The sequence below is a fragment of the Pituophis catenifer genome, unplaced genomic scaffold (assembly GCF_029215685.1).
Source record: "Pituophis catenifer annectens isolate HBS135680 unplaced genomic scaffold, rPitCat1.0.hap2 SCAF_1, whole genome shotgun sequence".
Lineage (NCBI taxonomy): Eukaryota > Metazoa > Chordata > Lepidosauria > Squamata > Colubridae > Pituophis > Pituophis catenifer.
This window is the reverse complement of record NW_027256881.1, coordinates 260,001,896-260,026,496: the sequence shown is the minus strand read 5'-3', so window position 1 is coordinate 260,026,496 and position 24,601 is coordinate 260,001,896. Positions and strand designations below refer to the sequence as shown.

The 24,601-nt window shown below is 35.7% G+C and overlaps 1 protein-coding gene across 1 annotated transcript; it reads right to left on the bottom strand.

The window, feature by feature from the left end:
• Window positions 1-20,853: 20,853 nt before the first annotated feature.
• On the bottom strand, window positions 20,854-22,845 carry KCNA4 (potassium voltage-gated channel subfamily A member 4). The gene has a single exon (XM_070957530.1). It carries the CDS (start codon window positions 22,843-22,845, stop codon window positions 20,854-20,856), a length of 1,992 nt encoding a protein of 663 aa, XP_070813631.1.
• Window positions 22,846-24,601: the final 1,756 nt, after the last annotated feature.

The window sequence follows — 24,601 nt, the reverse complement described above, 5'->3', positions numbered from 1 at the left end:
TCTAATAGCAGGAGCAGAAGTGAATGAACTTCCTGCTTCTTTTATGTCTGCTTAGCACAGCCAATTAGTCATCTTTATAGCAGTTAAAGTTACAGAACATAGTTTTCTATATATTATCTATCCAACCGTAGGATAAGCATCCAACACATGTTTACTCAGAAGTCTTCAACCAAGATTAATGGAGTTTATTTATATTTTAAGCAGCAAACCCAAGGCTACTTCTTTGAAATAATTCTCAGTTAATTCTTACATTCAGCAACAAGGATTGTAGGCCTATTAATTGTATTCTTCTTTTCCTTCTCATGAACCATTTTCTGGTATACTGGTAACACTGGAAACGTCACACTGAAACAAAATGGAATCATTCAACAGGCCTGGAATACTAACTTTTTATTTCAGTAGAATTTATTCAAGGTAATTCCCTGGGTTGTGTTCTCTATCAATATATGCATTTAACATTATTTTTTTAAAAAAACTAAAAGTACATCATAAATCAAAGGCATTCTGTTATTCTCCAGTAGGATCTTGGAACTGAGTGAAACATTCAATACAATCTCAGTTTATAACAGTGTCTCATATAGTAATCTCTAAGTTTTACAGCTGCTGGAGCAATTCTGGTTTGTCCTTACAACTAGAGGGCACAGTTATTCAAATTTAAATATACCCAGGAGCTGTGTAGTTAGCTTAAAAGTGAAAGCATCACTTCCAATCTCTACCTCTGACAAATGAAAGAGGAATGTGTCAGGTTGAGATATCGGCAAGTTCTTTCTCACACTGCAAAACTCTTTTTCCATTAAAGTGGAACTGTGCCATTAGCCTGATTAATTATGTCCAACAGACATACTCTTTGAAGGCAATTGAAAAGAAATTTAAGGCATGTTTAAAGACTGCACAAACAAAGGCTTCCAGAGAGAGAGGGAGGGAGGTGGGGAGGGAGAGGGAGGGAGGGAGAGGGGGAGAGAGAGAGAGAGAATTTGTAACTATAATACTAAATATTATTTAATCAGGGTTTCAAGGATTCTACTAGTGGGATAAAAAGAAGTGAATCCTATATATAAATTAAGAATTCTAACAAATCTAAATCTAACATGAAACATGATAGTTTAGTTGAGCCAGATTCAGAGCACAATCCTAAATTTAGATGACCCACAATAAGCTTGAGCTGGACTTTTAGAGAACCAAGTAACTAGGGCCTACAGCTGGCTGTAATTTGATTTAAAGGAAATGGAAAATCTCTTATTAGACATCTCTCTTGTCTACCTTCATTATACACTGGAACATGTAAGTACATTTGATCATAGAGCTAAATAAATAATTACCTAGAAGACAATTCCAAACACAACTAACATGAGGAGCTCACAGAATAAGCTAAATAAATCTTTCCCGGTTTTCCTAGAAACTGGCTAATCCATAAAGGTATTTAAAGTCAATGCCCATTTTGATCAGTAAGTCTGTGGGTTCAGGTGTCAGACAAGGGATATAACTAGGTCATATTCCATCATCTTTTTCTGCTTCCTATTGAGATAAACATTGTTTTCTAAATGTGCAGAGTATTCTAATGTGCAGAGTATTCTAATGTGGCTGGCTAGAATCCATATTGCTGTAACAAAACAATTAACTACCGCATTCTCTTAAGCACAACAGAAATCCATGCAAATTGCTGTTCAGCTCAACAAAGAACTGATCACAATCAGTATCACATAGGAACATGAGGTAGGAGCACTGATATATCTATATCTTAGCCCATGGCCTAAATCATTGCCATATGCATGACTTTGCAGTGGGGAATCCCTATTGGATTGGGTCACAAAAACCTTGTAATCCAAAATTCTATCGATTTTTATTTGTGTATAAGATGGCAAAGTCCATGTAAGCGAATAAATGTTTTTATTTTTACCTTTACAAAAGAAAATCTGAAGGCTCTATATAAGCAGAAAATTAAGATCATTTCTTTTTACCTTTACATGAATACCCTATATAAAACATTTAATGTAGAGTTATTTCTATTATTCCATAACTGTCTAGAACAGTGTTTCTCAACCTTGACAACTTTAAGTTGTGGGAACTACACTGGCTGGGGAATTCTGGGATTTGAAGTTCACACATCTTAAATCCTCCAAGCTTGAGAAACACTGGTCTAGAATATATATATTCTAACAGGGAAGACTTTAAAAATTATGCATCCTCAAATAAAAAGCAGCTCTGTTTCCAAATGTATATAACGCACTATCCAGTATATATCCAGTCAAATTTTAAATCCAATGAGTCCTTTACCCACACTGCCTGCTAATATGTTCTAGTTTGTAGCCCCTTCCTTTCTGTTAGAGGATATTTACATTCTTGCACTCCTGATTAGTCAAAAGAGTATCTAAGAACATTCCATCCATGTTAGAGACCTGAGAATTGTGGACTTTTACCATGAAGACAGTACGTATGTACTGTATATGTATTTATGTGTACGTATGTATATGAATGTAGGTGTGTGCGTGTGTAATCTATTGTCTGAGGAAGTTTTCTTTGATGAACTGGACAATGATACATTATGAGTCATTTACCTCTAGATTCCTGAATTAACCAAGGCATTAACTAGAAAGCCTACAAAGAGCAGGGAGCCAGTTTGGTGCAATGGTCAAGGCACCACACACAAGATTCCGATATCGTGAGTTCTAGTTCTGCCTTGGGCATAAAGGTAGCTGGGTGTCTTTGGGCCAGTCTCTCTCTCAGCCTTAGGAAGGAGGCAACGGCAAACCCCTTTTTAAAAAAAAACTTGCCAAGAGAACTGCAGGGATTAATCCAGTCAGTTGGCAGGAGTCAACACTGACTCAAAGCCTACCCCACTCCTGCCATAAGGAACAGCTGTGATTCTATATGGAAAAAAATTCTCTGCCCAGAAAAAATAAAGGTAAATGTTTCCCTCTCTAGTTGTGTCCGACTTGGCAGTGTTCATCTCTGTTTCTTAGCCGAGGGAGCCAATGTTGTGTCCAAAGACATTTCCATGGTCCCATAGCCAGTATGACTATATGCCAAGGCACATGGAATGCTGTTAACTTCCCACCAAAGTGGTACTTATTTATTTACTCACATTTGCATGCTTTCAAATTGCTAGGGCAGGAGCTAGGATGGGAGCTCACCCTGTCACACAATGCTCAGGTCTCAAACCCAGGCTATCAGCTTTCCAGCTGACAATCTTAGTGTCTTTATACTGTGCTCCAGTATATGTGTAAAAAGTATGTGTATACTGAAAATATACCCAAAATTCCCAGCATACGTCACTAGCTTAGTCCCCCTCCAAAGATATCTAAAGAAAATAAATTGGAAAATGGTGGCTTGAGTTAGTCTGCCAAAACTATTTTTTAATATTATTATATATTTCTTATCTCATGTGGATTACTTAGATTTTTCCACTGGGAGAGGGAGAAATAATTCTTCTTCCCTCCCACACATGTACACACATTCAGCTACAGTTATTAGCAATGACTCTTAACACAGAAAGAATAACTTCATCAAGAAAGGGCTTGGGAAAAAAAGGCATTTCCATTTCAAAGTGCTCTAGCAATTTGTTTTCTATATTAAGGATACATTACTCATCATTAAAGGTTATTCATTAAATACAGTTATGCAACTGGTGTGGGAGAGAGAATTGGTTTTATGATTTACACCTTTAAAATAAGCAACTTAAAAGTGTCACATTTTCTTCAAGCTTTGCAAAAATGTTAATATACTTTGAAAACCTTAGTACCTGGCAATAAACAAAGGTCAAAGTAAAATATTCCCCTCTTCTACTACATTTGTTCTTCAAATGTTAAGTGAAAAACTATCAAACGAAAAGCTAAAATAAAACTATATTACCACAGATGAGTTGAAAAGGGAATGAAAAATGGCTGTTCAGAATTTGGTTAATGTGGAGAAAGCATGATGGTAAAGCAAATGGATAGTTTATTTGAGCTGAAAGAGCCAGAGCACAAAAAATTCAAAAGCCACTAAATGACAGTTGAGTTAGAGTCTTCTCTATTTATTTGTTCTATCTAATAATTCTCTGGATTTTTTGCAGTCCAGATAGGTTAACGATTGTATTTTTGTTATGCTATTCACAATTATGAGAACAGAAAGACGTGGAACTCTGCATTGAGCTTCATTTATATACTTAACTTTTTCCATTCTAGCTTTTGGCAATTATTGAAAATGGCTACAAAATTTGTCAACCACCTTTCAGATCTAGACCAAGTTCAAAAACTCAGTAGAATATGTGTGATAGCCTGATGCAACTACACCTGCCAGAATTTTCATGCCAAGATGGCCTAATGATTATCAAGGAAAATGATTAGATGAGTGCAACTATGCAAGGTTTTTATATTTCAATTAATGTGGGAAGGGGAGGGAAGGGAAGGGGGAGGAAGGGAAGAGAAACACTCAATAGCTACAGTTTCTGTGATAATACATTTATATCCTTATTTCATTTTATCTTTCCAGGATGGATAATTTTTTTTGAACTCCCGGTAGTAAAAATGGCAGGAGGCTCCACCCACCCGCCCGGACGTCATTATGCCGCATCTGCGCATGCGCAGAAGTGTGCTTGCTCCCATTGTGAACCGGTAGTAAAGTTAAGTAGAACCCACCTCTGGTTAAAGCATTTTAAATTCTAAAGCATTCATGGGTCATAATGTTTCTGTAAGAATTCTGGAATATATCTGAAGAAGACAAACTTGCAAAAGACTAGTTTAAATTGTTAAGCCAAATGACAATTGGAATAAGTGTCTCATATACCAACTAAATTAAGACAAAAATATGAAAAGGCATGATCTAGATTAATTTTAAAAATGATTTACAGTACTATTTCAAGAATGAGCCTCAGGCTTATATATGTCAGCTTCCATTTTGCATTTGAGTCAATGAGAGAGAAGACTGTTCCCGCAGATTATTTGCTCCAAATTGAGAATTCCACTTAGTTATCAAGCCATCTCACTAGGATATTAATAGATATTATTTAATAGATAAATAATTTCAATGTTTATTATACAATATTTACTTTACTTCTTTTTAGTTGACATTAACTAAAGCTCTATGTCTGAGATCTGTGTTGATAAAGTAATTATTAAGAAACAAACACATATGCAATATGAACTTGCCTGAAAATGAATGAAAAAACAAAAATGTATGTATGTTATGGAATTTTAAATCTCATTACTCACTACATCTGACAGTAGTGACAGGAGTGAGTATACAATATACTCACTAGTGGCATATTTTGTATAAATATGCCACTAAGCATATACTTAAAAGGAAGCTAAAAAAATAGCCTAGTTGCCCCAAACAGTGAGATGGATATATAAATTTAATAGTAAATAAAAATAAATTTTAAAAAGACATACTGGGGTTAAAAAAGTGGAAGAAATTGTTGTCTTACAGTCTTTCTGTACAGATCTCACTAAAGTTATCCAATGCATTGTAAATGACTACCAAATATTTTAAAAGGAGTGTGGCGCAAATAGTTCTTAAATTTATTAGGTATCACAAGAAGCAGCAAGTTTACAGAGTGGATTATTTATCGGATAGCATTTGATTAGTTTAAATATTTAGAAGGAACTTTATCATAGGCATTTGGGAAGAAGAGGAGCACAAGGGGGCATGATAAGTGAAGTATGTATGTATGTACATATGTATGTATGTATGTATGTATGTATGTATGTATGTATACACACCACATAATATATGTTTGCCTTCAAAAGACTGACAGAAGTACAAAAATCCCTCTTTGAGGGAGATGGGAAGTTTCTGAATTTCACTGAGAAAGGAAGGAAGGAAGGAAGGAAGGAAGGAAGGAAGATTGGGTTTATGTTGTGACAGTCATCATTTTTACATTATTATAGTTTGTATCAGATGCATATACATTTTATGACATGCTTCCAAGTAAATTCCACTAACTCAACAAATTAATTTTGAAGAGACTTGGATAAAATTGTTATTCTAAACATAAGCAACAGGAAATTAATCCCAACAGATTTAATGGTTTTATGTCTTAAATAAATAAGCACAGTTACTGAGTACAATCTTCATCTCCATGTGGATAACTTCCCAGAAATGTGACTGTACATATATTCTTCATTTTTGTAAATTTTCCTTTTAAAAAATATAACTGCCTATGTATACGTACATACAAGAGTGTTCAATAATCTAAAATATTTTTTAAAAGAGATTTTGTAATACTTCATTGTCTAGTCATCTGAAATGAAGTATAAAATGCAATATACCATAAAAACCTCAAGGTTGACATCACTCTATGTGGTTTGGAAAGGGTAATTGCCATATTTACTCAATTAAATGAAGTCTCCACAGTAAAGCAATTAATATTATTAATTCATATTTCTGGGATTTCATGCAATCTGCTACACTGACTGAGGATCTGCCCACATAACTGGCTTATTTGCATGGCAGCTGTGAGATGAAATCATGTTTAGTACAAAACACACGTCAATATTTGCCGAATTAGACAAATGTTAAGAGAATAAGATTCTTGGTGGGTTCTTTTCCCCAATTGTACAAAAAAGGTTTAGAAAACTTCAAATTTTAAAATCCATGCAGGGAGCAATGACCCAATGACATCAATATCATGTTGCTTTAGAGCAGGGGTGGGCAATTGTGGCTCTTTTACAACCTGTGGACTTCAACTCCCACAACTGTTGAAGTCCACAGGTTGTAAAAGAGCCACAATTGCCCACCTCTGCTTTAGAGCATGCAATTAAACAAAGGATTTTCCCATGAGCTACAGGATAAGTTCCTTCAATTTTTTTTTCTTCTGCCAAGAGCAAACATTAAACGGAGGTAAAAGCTATTTTGTATAGACACTTACCCTTAAGCAAGAGAATGTAGCACTTAAAGTATTAACCCAATTGCCAAATGGGTTTGTGATAAACTCAGATGCAAAATTTAAAAAAATCCATACATGATCATAAGACCACCAAAAAAACCCAACAGTAACAGCACAAAAAACTGCAAATCACTTCTGCATGATTACTGCAGAGATGTCTGTTGGCAAAGAAAATCAGAAGTCAATACGACTACAGATGACAATGTTTAAATTACATTGATTACTGCTATGTCTTGTTGACATTATCACTGGATTGGCAAACTGACAATTATGTAACATGTAGCACCACAAAAAGCATTTTCAGTATTAGAATATGTTTGGTATCCTGAATATGAACCCACAAACTGTAGCCAAATTAAAGTAACCTGAACAAAAAGAAAGGTTCCCGGGGAGTATTACTCAAGTTTGATCTTCATAAAAATATTCATGCTAATTTAGGCTATCAGATCTACGCTGCAAAAATCAAACCAATTTCAGAATCAATAGTTGGAAAGATAATGTTGACCCCTGTAGCTCTACTTTGGCCTGGTGTAAACATAAATTAGCAAGGATGGTCACAAGATATGATCAGAAAATATACTATACAATACACTTAAAAACTGGGTGGCACTTCAATTCTACCATCACAGTCACCATCTTGACTTTTTGACAATACCCTGTGAAGAATTCTGCAGAGTAGAATGACAGTAGAAGGTACTGATATTCTGAAATGGACTGCATCACACTAGGTGATGTGAAAAACTCCATTGAGAAGCTGATAAAACGATGTTCTGAGAATTTTAATCTCTGAGATGCTGTGTTTCTGTTTGTAAAATGTTGGAAATACTGAAATACAGAATCCTCATGTAGACCAAAGCAATCTGGTCTTTTCTAGAACATTAGCATTATTTATTTCAGTGCGTTGATAACTCCTGAGATAGATCCATTGCAAGTCAATTTAGAGCAAAAGGGAAAAATCGGTCAAAACCAATTTGTCAGAAACAAGGCATTATTTATAGTTTCAATGTTTAAAAATCATTATGGCTATGGCTAAAAAATTAAGTGGAATAATTTGGAAGACTGGAGGCTAAAACATAAAGAATGGTTGCTGCAATTGGGTATGCCTAGTTTAATGAAAAGAAGGACTAGGAGTCATATGATAGCAATGTTCCATATATAAGGGGTTGCAATTAAAATGAGGAGTCAACCTATTCTCCAAAGCCCCTAAAGGCAGGACAAAAAGCAATGGATGGTAACTAATCAAGGAGAGACGCAACCTAGAACTAAGGAAAAATTTCCTGACAGTTAGAACAATTAATCAGTGGAACGACTTGCCTCCAGAAGTGGTGAATGTGCCAACACTGGAAGTTTTTAAGAAGAGATTGGACAATCATTTATCTGAAATGGTATAGGGTTTCCTGCCTGAGCAGGGGATTGGACTAGAAGACCTCCAAGGTCCCTTCCAATTTATTCTGTTATTCTGTTAATTCGTTGTGGTGTGCTGAAATGAAAGCAACCAGCTTTCAGGAATATTTAAAAAAGTGTTTACCTACCGTCAAAAATTAAACCTATTCGGATATTGAAAGTCAAAACCGCTGTTTTCTAGTACTATTTTACATATTTCAGTCAGCAGCCAAGTTTTCCAAATTCCTTTCTAAGGAGAAGAGTATTTTGGTGAAATTTCTTGCCTGGAGTGTGATGTCTGATGCATGTTTCTCTGAGCTGGACAGTAGAAACATGAAGAAACTTTTCTTCATTGGCTGAGTTCAAGCAAAAGCCAAAGAGCCAACTATTTGAGATGCTTTCATTTTGACTTCTGCACTAAGCAAGGGCTTGGTCTTGATGCCTTAGATGATCTCTTCCAATTCTATGATTCCATGGTTTTCACTCATCAAAATATCCTGAAACTATAGGCTTTCACCAATGTACCTTGTGATAAATGTCCATGGTCACAACCAACATGGCATTCATTTTCTCAAAGTGTCATACTGCACTCTCAGCATTTAAAATGTGTCCATTAACCCCAGATGATTGAACTGTGGAAACAGTGTACATAGATAAATCTAATACAAGGAGTTTTCAATTGCCATTCACAGAGTGGTCAAACCTGATGCAGTATAGGGCTTAGCAATGCAGCAACACCAGAGACTACCCATGCTGCAGCTAAGCAACTACATGGGGGGGGGGGCAAGCAAATTTAAAACAGTTCAATAAGCAGAATTTTTAATTAAGTTTCCAAAGGATACCATTGTATCTTTTTATTCCTTTTAGGGCAGTTGAATGACACCGAATACAAACATATCACTCAATGCCATCTTAATAGCCAACAAACGAGTGAGCTGAGCTGTCTTGTTGGTAAAATAGTATCTGCAGTTGAGACAAAGAAATCTACATTTTTCAGCTTATGAAAGGTCAAGTCTTAGAAATGTAAACCCAGGGAGGTTGCATTTCATGGAACACAGAAACATAATGAATTGATCAATACGTGAGCAAAAAGGAACACAATCTCATCTGTAGTTGAAGATGATTCCTAATTCAGCAGTCTCTGACAAATACGTACATTATAAAATTTGGCTTTACCTTCTTCAAAATGCTATCAACTTCTTCTCAGCTAAATTCCTGAATATATTAATTAAATTAGAAATAATTGCTAATGATTAACCCAGCCTTATATACAACAGAATCTGGAATTTCCAATATGGTACCCAATGTCCATCAGCCACTTATTCCCTATTCCACTTTTGAAATTTTAAAAAATGCATTCACAATATAGAAAGGAACTGATATGTTGAAAAGCGAAACACCAGCTTTCAAAATTATATTTATTCCCAAATGTCCTTGGATGACATAGAACCATATATTCATTTTTAGGGGGAAAGTGTTGACTGACTGATTGGGAATTCCTGATATAAAGTGTGTGTCTGTGTTTATACAGAGTGTACCTAAAGCCAGGCTTCATAGATAATTTATGATATAAATTCAATTAAATATTTGAATTGGGTGCCATTTTAACAATTCTTTACTTGAACATTTCTAAATATAGTAACATTCTCTCTGAAAAAAGGTAATTAATAAACATATTGTGATTGATCTATTAGGCCTGACTTTTAATACATCCTGGGTATGGGTGTGAGAGTTTGTGTAGGTTATGTATGTCGATATGTCTCCCCATGCATCTATCCAAGTTTGGAGCACAACAGATCAAACAGGAACCCCTTGCTCCTGTGTTTGCCATTCCAGAGTAACAATATTTGGTGGATAGAGTCCATAGTACCTATCACCACGCATAGAAAAATTGGCCAGGGCATTATTTTCATTTTTAAAACACGTTTCTTTTCAAATTGCTAAAGAAAACAATACATGCCACAGTTAAGCAGGTTTTAAAACCAATTCTGATCTGCCTGAAGAAACAGCTACCAGATTCATCCCAAAAATAGTGTCCTTTCATTTCAACACAGACCAAAAATATTCTTCTCTAGTCATTTTTTTAAAAAAATAGCTCCACCACATTTGGCAAAGTGTCTGAAAAAAGAATGGTTTCTATATTGAGATCACACAGGGAAAACATTGCATTGTAACCTGTAAACTAATTTCTCTTGTCAAGCTGTTTAAAAAAAAAAAAAAAGATTCAAACATAGATTCTGAGTAATCAGATTTCCTGCAAGTGAGAAAGGGTTCAGCTACCGAATCTTAGAAACTAAAACCTTCGTTCTCATTAATCAGGGACTATGTTCAGGTGAGGTTTCCTTGTTGCCTTTGTTCCTTTTTCTAACAGCTTGCTGATGTAATGTAGAATGTGCTAAATACTTATTTCATACCACAAAAATATCAATCTGTTTTCACTCTGCAATGTTTTGAAATTATCCATTTCTGTTCCTACACTCAGAAAATTCTATCACATTCCCATCACAAGGAATTTTTAAGCAGACCTACACCAATCCATCAGCTAGGCATCAGTCTTTTTCATGCCTAAAACTACTGCCAGTCCCTGGTGAAGTGCTTAACTAAATCTCCCACAGCTTTACCTTTCATTCAGCTAATTTCATCAGAGGGGTGGGGGGAGGGAGGGAGGGAAAGAGAGAAAGGGAGGGCGAGAGAGAGAGAGAGAGACCCTGTGTTTCCTATTTTATTGACTATGAACTCTCCATGTCTCAACGATTTTTTTAAAAAATGTCTGCAATATGGTAGAATATACAAAACAGCATGGAAAACAATAAAAATGCCTTCTTTTGTTTTGAATGTGGAACAATTCAAACAATCACTTTAGTTCAGATATTTTCCAGCTTAGAACATTTTGCAACCCTTTATTTTGTATTTCATTTCAGCTATGATTTTAAATATATTCCTGTATTTTGTTTTTGTTTTTTTGTTAGGATTTGAAGCATCCTTTTTGGATAGAAAAACAAAACAGAACCCGAATAATGGAACATTTCACATGGTTATTGTTATTTGTAACTAGTGCTAGGAATAAATCTAGTTAATGAAAGAATAAAAGATATAATAGACTATCAGATCTGGTGTCTTTTTTTTTTTTTTTTTTTGGTTAAATGTTGACAAAGATCCAATAGTCAAAGAATATATTTAGCTATGCTGGAATAACGCTGCCAGCTAACAGAATATGGCTAGTGAGCATTCTGTTACAGAAGCCTAACACGATGAGCAATTATTTCTATGGTGATGGGCTAGCAACACTGCTAAAAGGCAGGACACCAACTCTGAAGGAGTTTTGAATTCAGAATCTGATCTCCATAGATAAAAGCAAAACCTTTTTCCAAAACAGAGAGTTGCTGCCACTTAAAGTAAGCAATTCTATATTTCTTTGCTTATCACAGCATTCCATTTTTTTTTTCCTACAAGGAAAATCTCAGTCAAAAGAAAAGAGAAGGATTCTATCTCTGAACTCCTGTTCATTAATAATGTATATCAGGGCTGTTAAACTCCCGGCCCGTGGGCCGGATGCATCATGCGCTGGCCACACTCACACCCAGTTTAACGAAGGGGGGGGAAGTCCCAATGCGTCACAAGACGCCACCATGATGACGTGAGTTTGACACTCCTGGTGTATATAGAACTGCACATATGCTGAACAGGATATTAATACTATTAAATCCATATAAATCAAATTAAAAAAAAATAAAAAAAATACTACCAATGTGCCTGCTAACAACAATCACCATGATGGTTGGATATTTTGCAAGTCAAAAAACCCTAGATGCCACTAGTTAGAAGAGCCTGAATTGCAGCCTTTGACGTGCATAATCTTATCATTAATTACCACACAACTCCTGATCATCCACTACTAGCTGTATACTACATGCATTCAAAATACTAATGCTAAAAATAAGTGTGCACACACAAAGACACATAAACACACATAAAAAGCCAAAGTCTCTAGTACATTTTCTTTATCAAGTTCCAAGTTCCTCTTATGTCCTCGGTGTAAATAATAGTTGAGTCAGTCAACAAATCAAATGTTGATTCAGTTTGATTATTGGATTGGATTATATCAGTGGGCAGTCTGCGTTTTTATTTAGAATTTGCTTATTAAATTAATCATCCATTTATCTACTTTAAAACGGAGAATTCATTCAGTTTGAACTAATGGAGAATATAGGAGATGATAAAGTCATTCAATCAAGAACTGTGTAAAACCGGCTTTTGCTGCCAAGAGACAAAATGGGCTCTTCTTAATTTTGCCTGGGAGAGATGATGGTATGTTTAAACAAAACAATGAACATGCTTCCACTGGAGACGCTAATTATATTTATCAACTATAATGTGGCAATACTGAGCAAAACTACTTGAATCAAAGTATTTGATGCAAAGCACTTGAATCAAAACTACCACTGCAATCAACTAGATTCTCTTCTGAGTACAGCAAACATGATTAGTTAAGGCAACACAACAAATTTACTATAGCATGATCTCTCCAAAGTAGTAACATCCTCTGTTAGATGCATATAGAAGACTGGGAAGGGAGAAAACATATTTTCACAAGTGCAAATATTGTGCAGGATTAAAGAGATAACTGGACCCTGATAAATTGAATGAAATGCTAAAGACATCATTCATAACCAACATTTCCAAGCTTTTGTCATTCATTATTTGCAAAGTTTCCAAGTACAAATTGTAGCATTTGTGAATCATGATAATTCATCTCTAGGCAACAGAAGCCTCTCGTTTTGCCTTGTGGCACATTATTATACTGCTCCAAATTGCAACAAATCATCAGGAACTTTCACAATTACATAAGTCTTGACACAAACACGCTTGCAAAAAAGGACAAAAGGGTGCAGAAAAATATTTAAAAAAATATTAAAATTGGCCGAAAGAAAGGTGTTTATCAAGGCAGTTCTGAATAGTTAAGCAAAGATGAGCTAATTTCTTCATCGTTTCATATATTTGTCTCAAATATTTCAATTCCTACACTGACATTTCAAAAAAAATTTTTTAGAAAGGGCTCCATCTAGCTTCTTTTCACTTTTCACTGAAGATTTTCAGTCACTGAATGTAGGGTAAGCCAATTCATGGAATGCAGTAATAATTTCAAAAGCCGTTCTGTCTATGGTTCCTAACTTAAAGGCAATCCATCTTCTGGAGAGAGTGTCCTTCAACAACACTGAACTTCATTAATTCTAATCAACGTGACCAAAAGCAAGGGACTATGAGAGTTGTGGTCTTGAATTTATTGAGGTCATTATATTACCTATGACTAATTTATTGCACTTTATTTATGGAAACTGCCTTATGTTCACATTCATCCATTTTAATTTCCTCCTGAATCTACCACCATAACATGATTTTTACTCTTTGCTTGATTTCCTGTCTTCACTATTTCAGTACTTCTCCACAACCATTTCTGGCAGCTAAAGCCAGCAACAGCTGTAATGTTTAAGCACACTCATACCAATTATGGAAAATTTTCACACAACCATTAAATGGCTGGCACTGACATCAAAATGATTCAGGAGAACTAGATAGTATAGCTGCTGAAATGATCTGCAGTTCTGTAAAGGCAATTTCAGTAGCATTCTTGTAATAATTATAATGTTGAATGTAAGCTATTCTGAAGAAAAATTAAATGAGCAGGAAGAAGGGCAGTCATTAGAAACTAGTTGCAGCAAAATTGATTACTGTGGAATTGTAGAGATGAATTGCAAAGGCATTTGTGGAAAGAACTTTAGTAGACCAGAATCTATTTCTTCAGATACAGGCAGAAAATTAATGTAAAAACACAATGTTATAATAAATAATTGTGGTGCTGCTTGTCACATTCTCTCATCTCCAATCTTTTTTCTTTCGTGCAACCTAACACTGAATGAATTGAAAAGGAAAAAAAAATTGCATTCCAGAGAGGTGGTAGATGGAGAAGTAAAAAAATATTTTCATAAACACAAACACTAAAATATTAGTTGGACAGTGTTATATTTCCTCAAGAAAATCTCTACAGTATAGACAGCTTTAGATGAAGAAAATAGTTGTTCTTCATACAAAATCTTGTTTGTGTATGTAAACTGCTGCGTCTAAGCTTTAAAAGATGAACAGCCTCTATTATATTGTAATGTTGTGGCTTTTAATTTTTAGCCTTGTCCCACCCGTGTATACTTAATTGTAATAATGTCTAGAAATAATCAACAAAAATAAATGGATGCCACCTTAAATCCTCAGTTGCTACATAATGCCTAAAATACAAATTTTTGAAATGAGGAAGGTCTATTGACAGAATAATATTTGTCTTGCAATTCAGCTCATAATAAACTAAGGCAAACCATAGTCTTTAATTATATAACCAGACACCTTCATCAATTCAGTTTACACTACATATTTTTATAACTACAGATATTTGCATCTCACATTTCATAAGTTCAAAAACCGGGGTGAGGTGGGGGGAATAGGGAACCATCAAACAAGATAATATTCTTTGGCATTTTTAATCCCCAGTCTGTATCTACAAAATATTGTATGCAAATTCTGCCTTTTTATGCAGAATTGCTATAGCAGTCTTCAAAGTTCAGATAGGCTAGTATCTGCATTTTTAGCATCTTGAGTTCCTTTTGCTTTCAATAAGGAATAAGTAGTCCCAGTCAGAATGAAAACTGTGAAAAGTATAAAATCAAGCCCTAATTCTAGCGGAAAATCATTTGTAGGATTTGTGTTTTCATCTGTACATGCACATTTACAAATGATACCATCTTTCTAGAACTTCAAACAAGTACATCATTTCATTTGATCAGGAAAATGAAAAGTACCTTTGGTTTAAATCACTTGTCCATTGCACGTTTCATTAACTTTTGCTTCTCTGTATTGATGGACAATTGTTACTGATTGATTGATATTCTGATTTCATTAGAAGCTGCATCGTTGTGAAAAAAAAAAACAAAATCAGGAAATTATATTTAACTATTTGCAAATTAGGTATTGTTACAAGCCACCTAATGGCATATGGAGAATTCCTACATTTGCATCATGGTTACGGCTCATTTTGCAAACAAAACAAGACAAAGCCCTTGTAATGTAGATAAAAATTAAAATTTGACAACCCAGCAAACCTGTTCCTATAATATATAAAACCATAATGAGAAGGGAAGAAAAGAAACATCAAAATCTATAGGCACAATGCAACTAAAAGTAAAATATTTAGGTTGCAATTCTAAACTTTTTCTACAAAGGCCAATGCAAGGAGCTAAAATAAATAATAGGATAGGGGAGGGCAATCTGAAGGGTTGGAAAAGATAGAGTTATTGGAATTATTGGAGAATTTAAATAGCGCTTTAATGTATTGGAACTTCTCCTGAAACTTTCTTCCAGTGGACTTTTCTATCAAGAATAGTATGTTTCACAAAATCTCCATCTTTCTGTTCAGAAAAGGATTCCATGAAACTTATCTGCACTAGATCCTCAGAAAAACAGGAATAATACTTTTTCAGTAGGGCTTACTTTTGGGGAAAAAGAAATAAGATTGTACCATTGTGCATTCATCCTCCATCCATACAGAAATGCAGAAAAAATAAATAAAACTTATGATTTTAACATTGCCCTCTTGTCCATTTTACTTGGATTTCAGTGTAAATCACTGTGGCTTTGAACTGTTGCACCCTGGATAAATTATTTTTCCTCTTTTCCTCCTTGTTCCTTTCTCTATCCCTACTATAGTCAAAATTAAAAAGTGACTTCTAATATAAGAAAGCTTCTCTAAAATGCTGTAGTGCCATCACCCAAAATTGTAAAGGGTGCCTCTGTTTACTGAAAACTGAGAGCATACATCTAACAAGCAAAGCAACAAAACCAATATTCTACTTACCTACATTTCCTCAACCAGAATGCTTTACCAGATTTTGAACAGAAACTCAACAGATTTCAATTTCTGTAATTGTTAGGCAGCAATTTCTAGCGAAGTCTCTGTAGAAAAAAACCTCTCAGGGTATATTCTAATTTTAGAAGAAAAGAGTTAAAAATAATAGTTAATGCAAGCAAGTAAATACAGAATGCTTTCCTTACTTTTCTCTGCAATGAACTTGTAATTAAAAATAGTGAGTAAAACTAAGCAATTTATTTTTATTTCTAATTTCCAGCTACCAACATTTTCATTACTGTTATCCTATAAAGAATATGGAATTCATGATTTTGGGCGTTGTTTGTTGGGGGGGTTGGGGCTGCTTTTTCTCTGTGACAAGTAAATAAATATTATTTTTATGCACTGTTAATATCTTCATAGATGTTATTTCAAACATTGTGCAAAGCTTTAAACTTATTCTCTAATCCATAGCATTTAGAAGATTTCTTTCTGTTTCTCTCTACATGCACATTACACTGTTTAGAACAGCATCCTTCATGCTATTATCTTCAGGCAATTCCCCAAAATGGTCTGTCTTTACCAACCACTTTCAATGTTTCACAGTATTGCTGTTGTACTCAAATCTCTACTATTCCTCCCAACTAAAACTTCTTGTATTGCTGCTTGCATTCAGACACACGTAGGACAATACCTTATAGTAAGATATTTCAGAGAATTTGGCAAAGCAATCTGCTGAAGATCATATTGTATCCATATTATGCTTACCCCCGGCAGCCATTTTTGACAGGCAATGTTAATTCTAAAATTCAAGAAATTATCCTAAACAAGGACCTGGTATCAGGCAATGGAAACTTGGAATAAAGCAGTATAGAATAATCTAGGGATAATTTTGGAATTCAGTCTTTGAAAACTGTTAGAAAACCAGTCCTTGAATCTCTTGTTCTGTTCAATAATGCTCAGAATGATGCCTATCATTTCTAGTTTATGATAAGTGGAAAATTGCTCTATTCCGGAATCAGTATAAAGCAGAATAACAGTTACTGTATGTTATTGTTGATCTTAGATTGATCACTATCTTTATAACAGCATTTTTCAGAGCTTTTGTAAAAATTCAGTGAGATGCTGTCATATACGTGCATAGGCATCCGTTCCTAACCACAAGATGCCAAAATAGCAAAACACATCACACTATACAAGCTCTTCCCTTTAGTACTTGCATAAACAAGTATATAAGGAATGGAGTTTTGATCATTTTACTCATTTGATTACTTGACCCTCCCATGGATGCATATGCATACATATTTAAACTCTTGGAGGAAATATCAGGTCCAAATAATATCTGTAAATGAAACATGAGAATCAAAAGTAACTTTGCTTCCTACCGTTTTCAGAAACTTTATGAACCCTGAAACGCTAAAGCTATGCTTTAAAAAAATCAACAAAAGATGTCTGAGACTTACCTTGTTGACTGTCAGATTTTTTTGCTTCTAACATTTGACTTATGTTACCTTGAAAAGATAATTCATTAGCTAATCTATAGCTTACGCTAGCTGCAGAGATGCTTCCTAAAAGCACCGTCAGCATTGTGATTTAGGAATAATACAAACCAACTTGCCTCCTATTTTTTTAATATTGCCCAGAGAAGTTGTGATATTGTCCCCAAAACCTGCCAGGCAGATCAAAATTCTTAACATAATGCAAAAAGGAGTGAAACTACTCAATGTAAAATTGTTAGGTAATTGCTAACTGCATATTATATGCTAAATTACTACATTAAATCTTTGGCATGTGCCACCTCCTACTCAAAAGGCTGGAGCAGTGAGTAGATTGAGGGGGAGGGCATCTGTTCTCCAGCTTTCTTACTTACATCTCCAAAACAGGATGAGACATTTTGCTAAAAACAATTAGGCTAAAATAAGGACAAGCAGTTTCCCTTCTGAAAGCACATTTTGCTTGCATTCTGTTCCCAACATTTTCTTTTCACAGTTATCTGTGAACTTGATGTAAAATATTACATGGGTATTCTTTTCTAAATATTACTAATTTTACAGCTCTACTCAATGTTCAATGTTATTTGAGTTCAGCAGTTAATACTGGCTAGTGGACAGGCAGTATTTCATTTGTTAACAGTATTAAACAGTGCATTAGCTATAGGAGGTTTCTGGCAATTGTTGACATAAAAAGGTATAGCATTTGTCAAAACTTTAAGATGATAAATTGGTGGTGACTAGTTATCATGTGTACTATTGTTTGATAGAGAATAATATGGAATAAAATTTTGAAATCCCACAACTAGTCTCAGTCAAAAACTATAAACATTTCTTTAAAACTGAAATTCTACACTCTGACGAAAAGTTTTCACATTCCAGAATTTAAATTTAAATAGATATAGAGTTTTGTGGGCATTTAAATCCCATCATTAATCACAACGCATTAGCTTCAAGCAAATTATCAAAGTAGGATGATGTAAGAAATTTTTATAAAGCTACAGTCACTTTGAACAGCTGAACTGTGACAATTAGTTTTAATGGGAAAATACCAGGAGATCCAAATATTATAGTTTATACTGTGAAGCTGAAGAAACATTTCAGAAAAAAAAGAGAAAGGATTACCAAGACATTGTCAAAAGATGCTGAGCTCTCCTACAGCTTTCTTCAAAAAAGAAAAACATATTCCAACAGGTATCACTTAGCAGCTATAATTCTGTTGAAAAATGAAACATTACATCCTACTCTTATTCAAAATAATGGATGAATCTGATCAACCTTCTACACATTGTTTTTAAAAAATAATGGAAAATAATCGTCTTGACTTTTTCTCTCTCTCTAATACAATGAAACTTTATTTTATTTTCAGTTTAGAATTCCAATAACTTTCTTATCCAAACCATATTTTTCTAACCTGATTGAACTACAAGTTCCAGCTTTCTTCCCACTGTAGCTGGAAAGTCTAGACATCATATTGTAAAACATTTGTCCAAACCACACATTTCTGTTTTGTTCTGTTCAAGTGATTTATAAGGAAACTTATCTTCTCACTATGATCTGTCCAGACCTCAGTGTTGTTTTATTAATAAAAAGTTATTTGCATAACTCCGAATTTTGCAATGCTTTCACCAGGCTCGTGTTGTTCATATCATTTATTCTGAATTAACAACTGCCTACAGAAGCAAGTATGTTTAAAAACACTTTTTTAAAATCATGCTGGAACATCAAATCTATCTATTTTGGATAGATAGATAGCTCCTGCAGTTTATAAGAATCTGGTACAAAAAAAGCCATGGCACTGATCCAAATGTAATACCAGATGAATACCTACATAATTTGTTTAATGACCAGGTTTTAATTATGTCATTTGCAAAACCAACATTTTTGTGTCTCACAGTCTATTTCAACACATTGAACTATGCAGGCTTCCATTAGAAAATCCCAAACTAGCATATTTGCAAGTTAGATAAACCCATTATTGTACTGGTTTAACAATGCATTCCTCTTTTCCATTACCCAGAAATATTTAACCAGTATTCATATGTATAAATAACATAAAGCACATTATTTATATTCTCATGTCATTGGTCATGTGAAATTGTTTCTGCATTGAATACTTTGCATTATCTATGGCTACTGTTATGTTTGGTTATATACCCTGTTCATCCAATCCAAATGGCACACAGATACACACAGACATTGCCTATTATGAACAGATGTTTCTACTGTATCTCTCAGACAAATGGTTTGTTTGTAGGGGTGATTGGTTGATTGGTAGGTTGGAGATTTGAAAAAGACTTATTTAGGAGGAGAAATGATTATAAAATTTTACTTCACAATCCTTTTTTTTTCCAGATAACAGATATTCATAATTAAAAGACTCATGGAATTCATGTAAAGTTAGCCGCTTAGCCAAACAGCATTACACAAAGAATAATACAAGAAAATAAAGACGTGGGATTCACTCTTCCAATGATTGTCATTGAACATTAGTAAACATTCACAGTATGAAGTCTGTCATAAATTCTCCAGCATATAAAGTAGTGCAAAAAAGCAATCCAGTCACTTTTTCACTGCATCCAGAACATGTTAAATGATTTTCTTACTTGATTCATCCACATATTACTTAACAATTGCTTCAAAGTCTCAAAAGACCGTTATAAAAATAAACCATTTCTGGGGCTCGATAGCATCTTCAACAATTGAATATCCATTTTTTAAAAAAATCAAACCATCTTTAAGCAAATTAAGGTTAAATTTGGACTTTTCATAGAATAAATCTCCCCACAAAATTCTTAGCATTTTAAAAATCAAGACTATGGAATCCACTGGATTATGGTAGCTGTTTTTAAAGCATTAACAAATGAATACATGGCTACTGAATGTCATTGTTTCTTACATAGTAAATACCTTGAAATGCTAACTTTTACCAGTGGGCAGCAAGTGAGGCAGATAAACACAACCTCCTTAAAAATAAAATTGTTCTCCCTCATGTGCAAAACACCTGCATTCTAGTAAAAATATAATCTTTGAAACAACTTCATGTAAATCCCCCTTCACAAGGTATATCATTTACTTGATACGTAACACAAGTTTACTAATGCTTTGTTTATGTTTAACCAGCAAGTGGCATTTTCCTATCTGCTTGTTTAAACACCTGTTTGCATATTTCATTTTTTTTAACCATTGCACATTTTTATGCATAAATTCATTGGAAATGCACAAAGCTAAACATCCGTTTCCACAGATTTTGTATTTGTACAGTTCTGCTTTGTAGTATCTTTCCCATTTCCTGTAACCTGGCCCTTTTTCTCCTTTATACAAAGAGATTCCTTAACCCCTTCCTCCATCTCTAGATACTCTGATTTGACCTCGGTGGAAGAAGATGATGAACTTCGGAATTTCTTGAGTATTGTTGGGAGATAAGGGCAACTGACTGCATTTTGTGTCAACTGGGTCTGTTCCTCATTATCAGTTTCTCTGTGGTAAAAATAGTTAAAGTTGGAGACAATCACTGGCACTGGTAATGCAATGGTCAGCACACCTGCAATGGCACACAGGGACCCAACAATCTTCCCGCCTACAGTTATGGGTTTCATGTCCCCATAACCAACCGTAGTCATGGTCACCACAGCCCACCAAAAGGCATCTGGGATGCTCTGGAAATGGGTGGTAGATTCATCTGCTTCTGCAAAATAAACAGCACTGGAAAACAAAATTACTCCAATGAAAAGGAAGAAGATCAAGAGCCCCAGTTCCCTCATGCTGGCCCTGAGAGTGTGACCCAAGATCTGCAAACCCTTGGAATGTCTGGAAAGCTTGAAGATTCGGAACACCCGGACAAGACGGATGATCCTTAGGATGGCAAAAGACATGGCCTGTTGACCATTACTGCCCTGTTGTTGGGCCAAATCTGTACCCAGGGTGATGAAGTAAGGCAAAATGGAAACAATGTCTATGATGTTCATAATGTTCTTGAAGAAAACCGCTTTGCTAGGGCAAGCAAAGAAGCGCACTGTAAACTCAAAGGAGAACCAAATGATGCAGACAGTCTCAACGATGAAGAAGGGATCATTGAAAACTGTAAGCCCTCCACCTTGCAGCTGAAGGGTTTCATTGACATTCTCCAAGTTCTGGGTCAAAATGAGCTCTTTTTCATCTCTAAATTCTGGCAAAGTTTCTAAGCAGAAAATGACAATGGAGATCAAGATGACCAACACAGAGACTATGGCAATAATTCGGGCTGGGCTGGAGCTCTCTGGGTACTCAAAGAGCAGCCACACTTGTTTTTTGAATTCATTTTCAGGCAAGACCCTGTCATCTTCTTCCTTGACAAAGCCTTCATCTTCTCTAAACTTGAGCATAGCTTCTTCCCCAAGTTCATAGAATTTCACTTCCTCACTGAAAATGTCAAACGGCACATTGACTGGCCTTTTCAGGCGTCCACCTGACTGATAGTAATATAAAATGGCATCAAAGCTGGGCCTGTTCCTGTCAAAGAAATATTCGTTCCGGAGGGGGTCAAAGTACCTGCCCCGTTTTGCTGGGTCACCTAGCAATGTTTCTGGGAATTGAGCCAAAGTCTTCATTTGGGTTTCAAATCGTAGGCCAGATACATTGATCACAATTCTTTCACAGCATTCATAATCACTATAACGGACTGAGCTGTAGCTTCCAGGCCCCACACCATCTTCTGGAGGCTGCTCTGTAAATGAAAGCTCATCTTCTCCATCCTCATTGTTGTAATAGAATATCCTTTCCTCACCTTCCTCATCTTCTCCATCCATATCCTCATCTTCTTCCTCATCATCATCCTCACTCAAATCCTTGAGGATTTTCTCCTCTGAGCCGCTCAGTGGTAGCAACTCAGAGCAAGGAAAAGAGGCACCAAACTCGCGACCACCAAGACAATGGATTGCTTTCCTCCTCTGCTTCCTTCTTCTACTGCCTTGATAAAAGCCACTGTGTGATTCAGGCCCACCGTGAGATGATGAAGAAGCCCCACGACTCTGCTCTTGATGGTAATGGTGATGTGGACCACCTCCTCCTGGAGAAGCCCCTGTTTCTACAGCTGCTGTTGCAGCTGCCACAGCTGCGGCTGCGGCTGCCCTAGACTGCGCTAATCTCTCTCTCTCTCTGGCCCTTGCTTGGGCTGCATAGCCATAGGGCAGGTGGCTGTTGCAGCCAGAGCTCTCTGCACTTACCATGGCTACCTCCATTTTGTATGTGTTAGTTTAGAAGACTCAGGAAGGAGAATAAATGTTTGTCTCAATAGTCATCACTTGGTGTTCTGCATGAAAACAGCAAAAGCACTGGGGTTTGGAAAACAATTTCTTGGAAGCATAGGCCTGCCATGTTCCCATATTTGCACATTTGCATATTGCTCAAACACAAGATTTCCATTTTCTGCTTATTGCCCAGAAGGCTTGACACAGCTTAGGGAAAGGTGTTTGTCCAATTATAGCAAATAGTCCTCTGATGTAGAAAGGAAATATTTCTGGACCATATCCTTTTCCATTAGAAATCCTCCTGCTTAAAGGATCTTTCAGTGGTTTAGGGAAAATCCACAGAGACAAGTTCATGATTTTTTTGTGAACACTTTGAATCAAGAAAGCAGCTTACCAAAGTGAAGTACAAATGACAACTGTTCAAAAAAAAAAAAAAGGAATCGGATCTTGAATTCCTCAGAACATCCAGTATTTTCACTACTGCTTAGCGGTGGGATTGTGCATCATTACATTAGGCAAAAAGTTGAAGGAACTTCTCATGTTCGCTTTGTGTACAGGAGATCTCAGTACACCCACTTTTCCCAGTCCATCAACAAATGTTTTAAGCTCAAGAAAATATTACCCAGGCAGTAATGGTAGCAACTGTGGCAAGAGAAGGAGGAGGAGGAGGAGGAGGAGGTTGAAAATCCAATTCTATGTGCCCCATCTGAGGAACGGGGTAAATCACCCTTCAGTTGTTCTCAAGCAGGAGAAGCATTTAACCTGAAGCACACACATTAAAAAAGTGGGAAGGGGAAGAGAAACAGATGGGTCAAAATCCAGAAATACAAATGATGTTGTCTTATATCAAAAGATCCAGTTTTGCCTACTTGCAGTAGTCATTATTCTCTATCTCTGCACACCCACTTACACTGCACACTCAATATTTCAGTATACTGTATATTTCAGTATATATATATATATAGATAAAATTACCCCCTCCCCCACAAAATATGCAGGCATATACATACCCACATCTCATTATTTTATGTCAAGGACTGAGTTTTGAGTACACATCTACATTGATTGCAATGTGCAGGTAACTCTGCATTACATAATGTATGTGGGCTTAAGCTTGTTTATAACACAGGTATGAATGCCAAATAGGTACAGTATAAGTATAAACATATCTAGATGCACTGTTTGATTCTGTGCCAACGTACACTGTTTTACACAGATTGCTTTATTTGCCTTGTGGAGAGATTTGACACTCATGACATTTGACATCAAACATGTTGAATAAGAGTCATGTTATCTGTGTCTATATGGCTCTCTCTCTCTCTCTCTCTCTCTCTCTCTCTCACTCTCTCTCTCATTTAGAATTATGACCGTGGACTGTTTACAGGTAGGCAGAAAAATAGAACCAGGCAAGTGCCATAGCCAAATAGATATATAATGTGGGTAATAATTATATGCGTAAATGCTGTACCCACAAACTGTTAAGAATGCGTTCATATCAAACATTTACAGAAAAATACCTAGCCACTGATGCCAGTGGCAGCCTACATATTCGGAGCACAAACGACAAAGCCGATCTTCGAAAATACTTTCTAAAAATCCATTCTTTCCCCCGCCCCTTCCTACCGGGTTCCTCTCTGTCGCTGAAAATGAACGAACGCAATCTTGATTGAAAAGGCAAATAAAGAGAAGTCTGAGAGAGAGAGAGAGAGAGTGTTGCACGAAGAGGGAGCCGGGGAGCCGAGGCTAC